The sequence below is a fragment of the Dermochelys coriacea genome, chromosome 10, assembly GCF_009764565.3.
Source record: "Dermochelys coriacea isolate rDerCor1 chromosome 10, rDerCor1.pri.v4, whole genome shotgun sequence".
Classification (NCBI taxonomy): domain Eukaryota; kingdom Metazoa; phylum Chordata; order Testudines; family Dermochelyidae; genus Dermochelys; species Dermochelys coriacea.
The window spans coordinates 63,521,509-63,535,778 of record NC_050077.1 but is presented as its reverse complement, the minus strand read 5'-3'; the positions used below and the strand labels follow the sequence as shown (position 1 = coordinate 63,535,778).

The following is a 14,270-nucleotide window of genomic DNA, read 5'->3' as shown; positions in this document are numbered from 1 at the left end:
TTAATGCCATAAATTTTTGTCATCAGTCAACTTTCAAATTAAGTTGACAAGTGAACAAGGTTATAATATGAAAGTGCCTCCTAGGCACAGGTTGATTATGCAAAGAAATTATATCTTTCCAGGAAATGTTACAAAACCCCAGAAATCATCATGAAAAGATCTGTACACAGGGACAGAAGTATCAGCTTTGGATTTCATTATTCATTCAGCTAAACATTAGCATGGGCAGATTACTCACTGCCCACTAACAAGCCCATAGTCATTTAAGTAATAATAATTGGCTCTCACAACAATAATTAGCTCTTACACAACAATTTCAAAGGGGTTTATGACAGTAGATTAATATTACTATCCCATTTTACAAATGGGAAACTGAGGCAGAGAGGTGTAAGGCTAATCATTTTTAAGGGGGCCTCTGATTTTAGGTGCCTTCGTTTTTTGAGAAACTTTGGGCCTGATTTTCAGAAGGGCTGAGTTCTCACATTTCTAGCTGAAGTCAGAGGGAAATGCGGTACTCTGGACCTCTGTAAATCTGTCTCTTGATGTCTCAAATTGCATACCCAAAATAAGAGGCCACTTTGGAAAATGGCCCCAGTGACTCACCCAAGATCAAAGAGTAAGCTAGTGGTAGAGCTGGGAGTAGAAACCAGATCTGCTTGATGTCTGGTTTCTGGATCTAACCATTAGACACAGTGCCTTCATGATAATTAATAACATTCTCAAAGCCTATTGCCGTTGAGATAGCTGTTTTACTAACCTGAGTCACATCCATTAGCTCCTTAGCTCTTGTTTTTTTGTCTTGATTAGTACCATTACAAAGAGGTGGCCAGGCTGACAAAAGGTCAACACCTTTATGAATTCTTACTCTGTAACAAATAGGTTGCTAGGGTAACCAAACTAGAAAAGTCATCAGATCTTGTTAGACCACCAAGTAGGACATTCAGTTGCTTAGCTACAGGCCCTGCACATGTCATTTCTGAGATGACTCACGCCATTAATGTAACTCAAAGCAAACATCATTCAACCGTGGTCCATCCACATCTGATGGAAACACAAGTGCCTTGAAAAAATGAAAACTGCTGGGAGGGAGGGGAAATTAATTTTGAAAAAAAGAAAGCAACCAATCCTGTTTAATAAGAAATTGGCCTCTTGGGTAATCGTATCACTGTTGTGTGTGAGAATGTGTCATTGCAATTCCCACTAATGGCTTGCACAGCTAACTCCCAATATATGAAACTGAAAATACAGTAGTTCGCTAAATGTTTATATTAAGGTTAACGTGCCAGGCAGCTAACTAGGCAGCTTCAAAGTTTTACTTGTAAAAAGCACTCCCTATTGAAAGGGCTTGTATAAGAAATTGTCCACATCTTGTGAGGACTAGAGTTTTATACATCAGCTTTTGAAGATGAAACTTTTTTCTATCATCATGTTTTGTTCTATGTTGATTTCAGTGACAAACCCCAATTTACTAGTGGTAAACAATGTTAATTATATATATATACACACACACACACACTTGCATTGCTGGTGAACAATAGACATTATTGTCTTGTGCACAGAGTACTCAACAAGACGATAATGTGTATTGTTTACCAGCAATAAATTGAGTTGAAATTGGACTGCACTGATAATATAGAAAAATACAAAGAAATGTTAGGCATGTGGGTGGGAATTGCATAAGCGGTGAAGTGACTGAGGAGCACAAATCCCATTGGGTCTTGTGCTCCTAAAGCATTTTGGCGCTTATGTAGATCCCACCCCCTGTGAAAATTTCAAAAAGTGATTTTTTAAAAAGTTAGCAACTAAAAATCTTTTTAAATTTCCTTCTCATTCATATTTGGTAACATAGAAATATACATCTACAGATTTATATCGGGGTTTGAAGATCAGCCTTTCAGTGGAACCCTGTTGTAACTTTAACCGTGGAGAACTCTTGGTCTCTCCATAATACAGGTTTCAGAGTATCAGCCGTGTTAGTCTGCGTCCACAAAAAGAAAAGGAGTACTTGTGGCACCTTAGAGACTAACAAATTTATTTGAGCATAAGCTTTCGTGAGCTACAGCTCACTTCATCGGATGCATTCAGTGATCATTTCATAATACAGGGATCATTTCACCTGCCACTAAAATGCTGTTACTTCTGGGGTAGAGCGTGGAAGGCCCTAATCAATCATTCCACATAAGCATATGTTTAACTTTACACATCTGAATAGACCATTGACTTCAAATGTCTACTCACTTGCTTAAAATTAAGCATATGCTTAAATGGCTAGCCGGATTAGGGCCTAAAAGAAGTGTCAATACTTCACAACAGCATAAAACAGAATGTGAATGAGAATAATTTATCCAACTGAAACTGCAAGAGAAATGTATAGAGCAAATCTATTTGCATGGTTAAAATTGATCCAGAATTTAATGAACATAAGCACAAGGACCTCAGTTTTACACCCCATTCAAAAGATCCTACCTACTGCAGCATGGTAGTCCCCAAAACCAGGCTGGAGTACTGGCACTGTACGGATTCAGAATGAAAAATAACGTTGAGGGTTTGACTCAAAGCTTTGGAGTAGGTGATTACTGAGAAATAAATATGACTTTCTACAACACAAATTTTTTTTTATTCGTGGATCTGCTTACCAACGCTTACCAAGTCCAGTCCTCCTTAGCTGAGCAAATGTCGCCAAGTCACAATCTCATATTACAGAAATGTATAATGAATGAAACGTTTTTACAAAGAAACTTAATTTTGTGTATAATTAACAGATTTGCAGTCATGCAAAACATTGTATCAGCCACAAAAAACTGCCATTTTTATTTAATGTAAATAAAAATATAGATGACTCCATCAGCCATGCAGGATTATAATATTTCTCACCAGTTGTAGGGCAAAATTTCTCTTGGTTATCTGCTGTGAAGTAAAATATATTTCTTGCTGGTGATCTCTCCTTTGGAAAAATATGCTCTTAGAACATGGGTAAAATGATTAGCTCTGTGTGTTTTCTTCATTGCCTCATAAGTAAAATATGATTTGAAATATTTAAGGCTTTTACTAATCCCATAACCATCTACTCTGTCATAGTCACCATACCTAATAATGAATGATGAATGATTCAGTTATTTCTACAAAGGAAAAGTTAGCATTAACTAGAATTAAACCACTCAAAAATCTCACAGAGCAACTGTTGGTTTAGAAGTTTAGAAGTTAAATTAGATGTTACCACTCAAGAAAGAGATCTTGGAGTCATTGTGGATAGTTCTCTGAAAACATCCACTCAATGTGCAGCGACAGTCAAAAAAGCGAACGGAATGCTGGGAATCATTAGGAAAGGGATAGATAATAGGACAGAAAATATCATGTTGCCTCTACATAAATCCCTGGTATGCCCACATCTTGAATACTGGGTGCAGATGTGGTTGCCTCATCTGCAAAAAGATGTATTGGAATTGAAAAGGGTTCAGAAAAGAGCAACAAAAATTATTAGGGGTATGGAACGGCTTCCGTACGAGGAGAGATTAATAAAACTGGGACTTTTCAGCTTGGAAAAGAGATGGCTAAGGAGAGATATGATTGAGGTCTATAAAATCATGACTGGTGTACAGAAAGTAGATAAGGAAGTGTTTACCACTTCTCATAACACAAGAACTAGGGGTCACCAAATGAAATTAATAGGGAGCAGGTTTAAAACAAATAAAAGGAAGTATTTCTTCACACAACGCAGAGTCAACCTGTGGAACTCCTTGCGAGAGGATGTTGTGAAGACCAAGACCATAACAAGGTTCAAAAAAGAACTAGATCAATTCATGGATGATAGGTCCATCAATGGCTATTAGCCAGGATGGACAGGAATGGTGTCCCTAGCCTCTGTTTGCCAGAAGCTGGGAATGAGCAACAGGGGATGGATCACTGGATGATTATCTGTTCTATTAATTCCCTCTGGGGCACCTGACACAGTCCACTGTCGGAAGAGAAGATACTGGGCTAGATGGATCTTTGGTCTGAGCCAGTAGGGCCATTCTTATGTTCTTAAATATAGAATTGTGGATTGATGTTCAATTGTACTTTTAAAAGGTTGCTGAAAGAACAAGCAAATTCTAGATTACTGCCACAATATAAATGAAAAAGCATAACTAATTACATGATAATCTGCATTTGCATGTGTGTAATTAAATACAATATCTAAAGGGTTTTGTTTTCCTTGTACTAGTATGCACTGATTGTATCTGAGATGTAAATGTTTTTCCTTCCAAGAGCCAAATTCTGCTTTGACTTTTGTAGGATACAAGAGTTAGCCCTAAAGATTTTTAAAGTACTAGAAAGTATTGTTCTACAGTCTCCTAGGGCTGCGTAAAGTCTCCATAGTCTGCTAAGTTTTTAATAAATGTTTGTTTTCTGCGGCACTTGTACAAATGCTGTTTTAATCTAGTGAACTTTCTAAAAGTTGATTCCACTTTAAATATCACATAAAACCTTTTTACTGGACTTATTTCCCAACTAGACTATAAAAGCACTTGTCAGAGAAACTGTTCTGGAGAATATGTTCCTTCCAGGAAAAAGAAACATGCTGTTTGCAGTTTAGATTGAGATAATGTCTGTAATTGCATAGATCCATTTCTTACACCACAAGCAGTTGGTAGGCACAATGTGGTCTGTATTTTTTGTCTGCTCATTCACTGAATCAAAATGGAAGAAGAGTCTGGATGATTTAAATACTCTAATTTGAATAGATCTACATTCTCTTGCTGTCTTTTATGCATATTGGTATTATTTGGTGCCCATATTATCATGCTGTAGCATATTTTCTAACTTTAAAATATTCAAAGTTCTCTGTAGCCAAATAGCTATTCTGTTACTTGGTAATCAATTGCCTTTACATTATATCTTCAGTGACAAGAATTATTAATTCCTTGTTAACCCTTTTGTTTTCTACAGGCAATTTAACCATGTTCTTGCACAGGTGGGTAATCTGGGCACTGTCATTTTCAGTATGAGAGTAACTAGATGTTTTTTATTTTCCAGAAAACTTGGATACAATGATAGCTCTGCAGACAAAGAATAAACTTGAAAGCCCCCTGACCAGCACCAAAAACAAGCTACTAGCAGGTATTTACTCTATTCCTCTATCTTCTTGCAATCACCGTTTAATAGCACATTGTTGTTCAACCTATTTAGTTATAAGTAAACTAATTTCATGAGGTGTCAGACTGGTAATTTAAGGGTCTGAGCCTGCAAAATGCAGGGCTGTAACTATCGTGTCTATGCTGGAAGGAAGGAGTTGTCACATAATGCCAAAACCTCCAAATCTTTATTCACAAGCATTCTTATTCCACTGGGGACTATCCTTACTTCAGTGACCATTACCCATACGCAAGGACAACCCTTGTGTAATGCTTTGGAGGACCTGGCTCTAGACTTCGATGGGTTTGATTTCTTTGTACACACTGCAATAAAAGAAAAAAATAAAGACTGGCCCCATTCTGTGGATTGTATGGCCTGATCTAAAGCCCATTGAAGTCAATGGAGAAACTCCCATAATCTTCCATGAACTTTGAAACCAGCCCTTAGGGAATATATATTATTATATCTTAATTGACTGACTTAAATTAGTGTTTGCATGAGAAAATGTAGGCATTTTCAGTGACCAAGGCAGGAGATGACCTTTAGAGATGCACCATTTTCAGGCTTCTGTGAGTTTCTTTCTGAATCAATAGTCAAAGTCTTTGAAATTCCCAAAAGAACATGCTAATGCTTAGCAATGAATGATGTGATTTCAAAACACTTATGCTACGTATGGTACAAAAGTAAGGGAATGTTCTGATTGCAACTTCTTTAGATAAGAGCAATGAAGAGGCAGACAGTACAAAGGAAGAAGCAGCTAAAATGGAAAAACTGTATGAAACATTGAAGGATTCCACAAAAGTGGAAGAACAAAATACAGCAGGAAACAATGAAGAACCAAAAGGTACTCTTGCTATTAGCCTGTGCACCGAATGATTGGATTTTTTTCCTGGTCAGGCTAGCAGTGGATTACATACACAGCAGAGTGGCACAGGTGTGTGGATACAGAATAACACCACCACTGGAATAATTTTTTAATGAGACAAGCCCGTTGGTCCTGTGTTTAGCACTCTGTGTGGTCATGGGACCAATTCCTATTCAACTCTTGGGTCTGAACTCTCAGTCTCTGAGCTGACATGCTTGTCGTGTGCATGGTGTTTTGATGAACAATCAAAATTTTCCATTGAACGCAGGCATTTTTCATAAACATTTTCATTTAATCAAAAAACAATTTCCCATTGATGGAAAGTTTTCAGCCAGCCCTAATATTAATACAATTCCATTCATGCATATGTGACCTGCTCTTCCCAAATGCACCCAACACTGCTGGGCAGCAGACCTTCATGAATTTCAACCCATAAAAGTGAATTCCCTACTCTCCTCTGCACTGTGAAGTTTTTTCTTCATATATTCTTTGACCCCTAACCTGATTGGAATTGCTCAGGCCTTTCAGATAAGCTGGTACTGAGTAATGACAATTCTAATTTAGCACTTTGGCTTAAATCCAGCAGTCTGTATTCCCTGCCACCAATCCTCAGTCTAAACAGCCTGGAATGATTATTAGTATCCTTAAACTACCCTAGTGACTGAAGTGGAATATCAGCAGCCTCTTTATGCAAGAGCGTAATTCTGTGTAATGTAAATGAGATACAGATACACATCAAGGGAAGAAGAGATCCCTTAAATGTGAATGCAGTATAGTCACATGTATATTATCATTTAGTACTTGTTTAAGCACTAGACATGGTTGGCTCCATGTAAAGCAGAGGAAGACAGTCTCTCTGCCCTGAGAAGTTTCTCGGTGCAAATTATTTTGTTTAAAACGTATTTTAAAGAGCCTGGATAGTGCAGCCGTGTACAGTGGAGTCAATCGGAATTATATTGTTGAGTCCAATGAGAGAGCAGGATTGGGCCTTTGATCTGTTTTGAATCTCAAAGGTGCTCAGAAAAGAACCCAAAATGCTTATTTTTAAATTATGAAAATAAGACAATATGAGTTTAAAATAGGTTTTTTTTCCTTTTCTAAGATTTTAACCCTTTGCAACTTAAGGTTTTTAGGAATGAATGAAAGAAATTCATACGGGAATGATTAACAGTCTTCTTATACAGGTTTGCTTGCTGACATCTGTAAAGTCAAAATATCATTAATTTAGTCCATTATCTGCAAAAAAGTATCAATTAATTTATTAAATTGGTTAATTACCATTTTATGAATATTATAGTCCCTTAACATGATTCTTTCGCAATCCCAATGGCTGAATGAAGATAACTCGTTAGTGTAGTTGTGATTGCAGTGTGTATGCAGCTAGTGTATTATCTAGTAAATATGATCCTACCCCAAAGGATGTCTCTAGCAACAGTACTGTTTTCTCATTTTGTCTCCTAAAATGTATTTTATTTTGTTTCATGCTATTCCTAAGCCTCAGCACATAGGCCTTGATTCAGAAAGGTACTTAAGCATATGCCTAATTTTAAATACACAGATCCATGTGCCTAGCTGAACTGTGGCCATAATCCTTTATTACACAATTTATAGCCTACATTAGGAATCAGATCAAATGCCTTTTAATACACTAGTGCAATGAGATATGGCTTCTTTGCATCTGTGGCACTTTAGTGACGTAAGATCATCGGTGCATTCAATATTCTGGACTGAGCATATTGATTTCTCCAATCTGTGTAATGAGAAGCTGATATTGAAAGGCAGTGAGTTGTCTGTTCTACAGAATGAAGTAATTTGGACGGCCCACTGCTAGACAGTGAGGGTGCTTTTAACAACATTGTCAGCCTAAGCAATTGCCTTTTCAAAGTTATGCAGAACTTTATGTTCTGGCAGTAAATTAGCAGCTCAAAGAGGAAACAGAGCATTGATACCTGTTACCATGCCAGCTGCCTCAACACAGCATTTAATGTTGTATGCAATGGCAGGTTAGCCTGACCATAAGCTACTCTTTCCACAGAAATCCATAGTAAATGGAAAAAACTCAACTCGGCTGGCATACCACACAGAAAATCCATGGAAAACAGCATGTCTCGCCAGTGTGTATTTCAGACACGGAATGACCCAAAATCCAAAGACAAGCATAAATGTACTTTTAGCTAAATCTCTTGTGTCAAGGCACTTCCATAATGTCCATCACTATTGTGTTTCAGCACCTCTCAAGTACTTAAATAGAATAGTAACACTTTCTCTGTATAATTATTTCCTTGCAGCTTGTAGGAAAAATACTTTGATTCCTTCATAGGATTTTTTGGTTGGTGGTTGTTTGTGTATGAGAGAGAGTGGGTGTCGTGTGTGTGCGTGCAGGACTTACTGAGAGAAAACTAAGTTTTGCATGTGTTCAACATTTAGCTATGAGAGTGGCAAGCTCCAGGGTCTTTTGTATCTGTTGCTGAGGTGAATTCTATAGTCTAGTTACATCTCCCATGGACGGTCTGTCTCTTACACTCACAAGCCTCCTCAATGGTCAACAGTTTCCTTGTTCCAGTAGAAGGTAGCTATCATGGGAGGTCGTGGTTGCAGAGACGGGTGATTTGTTAGGTAACTGAGGCCAGTCTTATGGAGGACTTTGAATATCAGAGCAGAATCATTGAAATGGATTCTTTGTTAACTGATGAACCAGTACCAGAGAGTGATGAACTGGGATGATATGTTTATGGCAACCTGGTTGCCAAGCTGGCAGCTGCTGTATTTTGTATTGGTTGGAGCTTTTCCAGCATATGTGGTTTCACTACTAGATATAACGAGTTGCAATAATCAAGCCTAGAGGTCACAATTCATGAGTCACCATACCGAGGTTGGCACCCAGTAGGATGGAGTGCACTCTTATAGCCAATCACAGAGAGAAGTGGGTATTTTTGCTACGGTGGCTATTTGAGCATCCAGTAGCAATGAGAAGTTGACAACTGCAGACTAATTTAACAATCTGAGGCAAGATACCCTAGGTATGTCTATGGAGGATGTATCCAGTTTGGGCCAAATTTTGCTCTCAGACCTTCACAACCACATTCAACTCAATGGACCTGCACAGGTATAAATTAAATCAGAATTTGACCCTTTGTCTCTTCATCTAACATGCTTTGCTATTTCACAGATTGACTTCCTTCCACGCTAACTCTGCACTCCTAGCTCAAAGGTTTCAGTATATTTACTATTGTATCCACTTATTGATGGGATCAGACATGCACATTAGGCTGTAACAGTCTTCCACAAGCTAATCACACTAGTCTTTTCCTGACAAATATGAGCATGTTACATCAATAAAGCTCTAGCCAAGTTAAGAATTCAGAATCCATTATCTATAACATTCCCTTCAGAGCCTTATTAGGTAATCCTTGAACTAATTTTGACCTGTGTGCTCTTGGGGCTAAAAATAGACACCATTTCAAAATTCAGAATATAAAGGCTATAACGAGATTATATAGTTTTCATGCTTTCCTTTTCTCAGCTAATACTGTGCCTGCATTTCAGGTTGTAGGTTTTTTTCTTATGCCTTTCAGAACATTACAATCTTATATTTGATGTGCACTGTTATACCAGTCAATAGAAGATTTCAGAGTAGCAGCTGTGTTAGTCTGTATTTGCAAAAAGAAAAGGAGTACTTGTGGCACCTTAGAGACTAACAAATTTATTAGAGCATAAGCTTTCGTGAGCTACAGTGAGCTGTAGCTCACGAAAGCTTATGCTCTAATAAATTTGTTAGTCTCTAAGGTGCCACAAGTACTCCTTTTCTTTTAGTCAATAGAAGAGCTTTCTGATGTTTTTAGTATGTGAGCTGATGCACAAAGCTTTCAGTCTTATTAAAATCATACCCCAGTGTCTTAACACTTTAATCTTTGTTTAACAGCTGTTGGGCTCTAAACACCACAGACTGACCCCAGTCCATGCATGCAATATCCCTGCATATCAATGGGAGTGACACAAATCAAAGTGAGGAAACGACCATAAATTCATTTCGGAGCTGACCAATCTCTCACGGACAGGATCTGCTAACCACGCATGGGAATTTTGCTTGAATAAGGCCGGTCCCTTAAATGGAAACTAAGCACAGTTTTAATCTGCCCTCACTGTAACCAAGCTTTCTCAGTTAAACAAGCTGCATCCATCACTGATGAAGGGTGTTTGGTTTGTCTCTCATTTGTCCCTCCAGGGAAAGCTGAGGCTTATTTGGAAGCCATCAGGAAGAATATAGAATGGCTGAAGAAGCATAACAAGCAGGAAAATAAAGAAGGTACGAAATGAATAATCTTGCACATGTGGGATGGACGCTACTCAGATTACAGTTTAGTTTACAAATTACATTGTATAAATTAGCCTGATGAGATGAGCTGAATCATAGAAATATAAAATGTGAGACTAGGGACACGTCTGGATCACTGCCTCATAATTAGTGATGCTAAATCACTGTCAAGTAGTCTAGGCCCAAATGTAGGCTATGTGTACCAATTATATAAATAGTCTGTATAAAGACCCATGATCTTATGGAAATATATTTAATATTGCACTGAACTACTACAAAATATAAAAACTAGCCTGTCCAAACTGGCCCTGAATTCACAACATTTATGTTGACTAACTTGCTGGAAATAAACTCCTTGAGCCCCCTCATCTCCCCCTCCCCCACCTAAGCCCTCACTCACCAAAATCCAGAGAATACTAAATTAGCCTTGCAGAGTGCATTGAATGTCAGTCCTACACCGTGAGATCAATAGAAGTGTTTTAAGGATTATTTTTTTTAGCATTCATGAAGAGGATCTTTTTAATATATGCATGCATCTGTGGGAACCCAATGGCATTGTGCTAGTGCTGTGCCTCCCTTTCCAAGTAGCAGGAAGCTCTAATCCTGTAGATTTTGTTTCATATACAGTCAAGGTGAAAACATCTAGGAATCGTATCTGTAGGATAAGAGCATTATGGTGTTATTAATTGCACCTAGGATTGGCTCTAAGGACACTGTGCATCTTTCATATGTAAAGCTCTGTAGAAGAGGAACACTGACTGAAACAGCTGCCCAACCTTCCTTAGGCTGGTTCTCCAACACGTTGCTTCTCCTAGGAGATGGGGCTGGCAACAGTGTGGAAAGGCTGGGGACGGGTAGAGGGGCAAGGGCAGGATCCACAGGAACAACAGGACCACTTGGCTTGTCCATACAATCTCCTCCCTCAAAGCATCATACAGAATCAGCGTCCCAGCTCTTGTCTCAGCCCTGGTGCTATTGGCTGGGTTTCCACCATCATCCTGACCATGGTAAGGAGAAACCACAGGGCATGGTGGGGGAAAGTGTGTAAAGCATTTGGAAAAGGAGAGAAGGAGCTCCGCCACCAGCCATGGAGGAGGGGGAGTTGAGATTGAGTCTGCCCCACGTGCTCTCAGCAGCCCCTATGTATGATGAAGGTTCTGCCCCATGTGCTCTCAGTAGCCCCTATGTGTGGTAAAGTGTAAGATGGGCACTATTTAATCAGTGCCTGAGTACAGCTTGACACATTCATTTCCTTTGTAGAAGCTCAGTAGAAGATGTTTGGACTGAACAATAATGACCTGATTTTCTCACATATAACTCCTTCCCTCTTAAAATCCTCTCCACACAACCCACAGCAACAGTTGTAGTTGGTGGCAGGCTTGCATTTTACTGCAGAGTTTTCATGCCAATTCCAATAAATATTTCCATTTATCAGTGTGTTTGTTACAGCAATTAGTGTTCAGTCACATGGGATTGTTTTCTGTTTACCATTTCCTGAGCAGCCCCTCACTCCTCTTCACAGTAACCTTTTCCCCATCATTACTGCAAATTGAAAATGACTGTGACTACGGATATAATAGCATTTTATCTGTCTGGAAAAGCCTTAAGATGTGCTGATGTGAATTCCTTAAATGAATGGATCCACAATGGCAATCTTGAATATCATTATATTTTATACTATTAGGGCCTTAAACTGTAAGTAAATGAGAATAAAATCCTTAATCTCCTGTTGCTTTACCCCTTAGTTTCTATACTGTGTATTCTGGCAACTGCTCATTCAAAAATCTAGCAGTGGTTGTAATTGGAGTACAAACTGAGTAAGTTTATCCCAGACTGAATCATACAGGGTCATAATCCTTCACTTCAAGGTTATATGCTCATCAATCCTTTGTCTACTTTCAGACTAGCAAATTGGACATGGTGGAATAATACAAAAAGTGATTCACAAATATATTTGTGCATAAACATGGCACATTTGCTCCACTCATGGGCCTGTATTAGTAATTGCTTGTGAGTATTTGGATGAGTCAGCTTACTTGGGAAAATGTTTGCAAGTCCAGAATGTTTCATGAATTTTAACAGAAATGATTATTCATCTGAAAATTCCCTCTGGGACTTCATCAGCCCTTATTTGCTATTTGGCATTTTTCTGTTTAAAAAAAGTCATCCAATCAGGAAACAGAAACAATCCCGTGTGATTTAGGTGACCATTAATAGAAATTGGGGCCTGATTTCTGGCCTTATACTCTTCTATAACCAAACTTTGCTGAACAGGGGAACAGGCAGGTCATCAGGAACCCAGTTATGGCTCCCTGATTCTGTGGGCCCATCTGTGCTGTCTCCAGGCCTGGTGGGAGCTGAAGACCCAGGCAAATTGGTGGAGTTACACTGGCATAAAACAAGCAATGCAGTGGTGAATCAGGCCATTATTTGAATGCTCTATCCACCTTTGAGATCCGCACTCTTAGGGCCAGAATCTCAGCTGATGTAAATTGGCATAGCTCCCAGCCCTGAAGGTTGCCTTCTTTCTGAATAACTCTATATTAATTTTTAGTCCTCAGAAACAGAACTGTGAGTTACCTAATTACTATATGCAAATCAGCATATTTTGAATTGTTCACAAAATACTTAGATAATGAGAGAGCCATCAAGTTTCATAACACTCACTCTCACCATTCATAGATTAGAAAGATTTCAACGATTATTTTTAGGAAATACCACCAATTGACTTCATTTGTATATATAAATTAGCCTCACTATAATTTAGTATGGCCATTTCAGAGTTCAGTGTAATGTTTCAGATGTGTGAAAGAAGATTTTTTTGTTTACATATTCAAGTTAATGAGGTGTAAAGAAATATTTCAGTTAAAAGGCATATAACATAGCTGACATATGCTGAGTTTGAAAGGAAACTACAATAATGTTGCCACTTTACATATGCAAATTAGCCAAAATTGGATAAAATCTTCACTGTTGTAATTTCTATTAGCATTAATTAAACCATCAAATTTCCATGTAATTGATCCTGCAGTTGCAAATATTAATGTAAAACAAGAGTGAATCTGGGGATTTTGTAAATGAAAGCAATAGGAATTCTGCTTGAGTAAAGACTGAAGAATTGGGTATATTTTCATCATGGAGGCATATAAGACTTAACTCACCAGCATTAATGTATCTGCATATTAAAAACCAGAGTCTTTACCCTGCTCTGGCTATTTTGCCATGCTCTGGTCATACAAAGCAACTGTAAAATCAGCAGATCTGGTCCCCAGGCATTTTCTTTGAATATAGTAATCCTCAGTTGGCATAGAGCCACCATGAAGGCTCATACACAGCTTTTCCACTCTGCCCCCAGCATAAAGGTCCATGCATGTCCAGGGAAAAGGGAGCATGGCTGGAGCACCCATAAATCCTGCTAGCCCCTGGAATTAATGCTATTGAGGCTATATTCAGCTAGGCATTACTTAGCAGGGCTGCTCTATCTTATGCTGAGAACTAGATTGGTCTCTGGCAGGCCCTTAGCTCATGGGATCATAAAGACTCAAAGCCATCTTTGCCTATCCCATGCAGTCTTGCACCAAGAACAACTTGGCAAAACTGTGGAGTATCTCAGTCGAAGAAGAAGTGCCCTCTTAAAAACCCAATCTCTCAGCCTTTACACACACATTGCTTCTACTGGGCTCAGTAAGAGTTCTCATGTACAATGACTGGGTTCATAGACTGTGTGTTTAATATCTTCCATGCTTTGCAAGGACCTGGCATATATATTCTTAAATGCAGGCCTATCTTGTGTTACCTTTCACTTTCTGCAAATTAGTCTGCTCATTCTTGACTTTGCTAAATGTTTTATGGTAATCTATCTTGGCTCCAGAGCAAGAAGTTATGGGGTTAGTATTGAAACCTAATAGAAATGTGAAATTTATGCTAACAGGGCACTGGCTACTTTTATATGTATTCAGTTAACTGTAGTAACTG

At 38.5% G+C, this 14,270-nt stretch overlaps 1 protein-coding gene across 4 annotated transcripts in view; it reads left to right on the top strand.

Moving 5' to 3' along the window:
• Positions 1 to 14,270, top strand: part of SCG3 (secretogranin III) — a 63,065-nt gene that overhangs the window by 42,815 nt on the left and 5,980 nt on the right. For 2 of the 4 annotated variants that reach the window (XM_043493260.1, XM_038418862.2), the window contains 3 exons: positions 5,017 to 5,100; positions 5,831 to 5,959; positions 10,206 to 10,286. In XM_043493260.1, the coding sequence (XP_043349195.1) occupies positions 5,017 to 5,100; positions 5,831 to 5,959; positions 10,206 to 10,286 (294 nt within the window). The remainder of the gene's footprint in view (positions 1 to 5,016; positions 5,101 to 5,830; positions 5,960 to 10,205; positions 10,287 to 14,270) is intronic. The other 2 variants (XM_043493261.1, XM_043493262.1) reach the window with 1 other exon arrangement.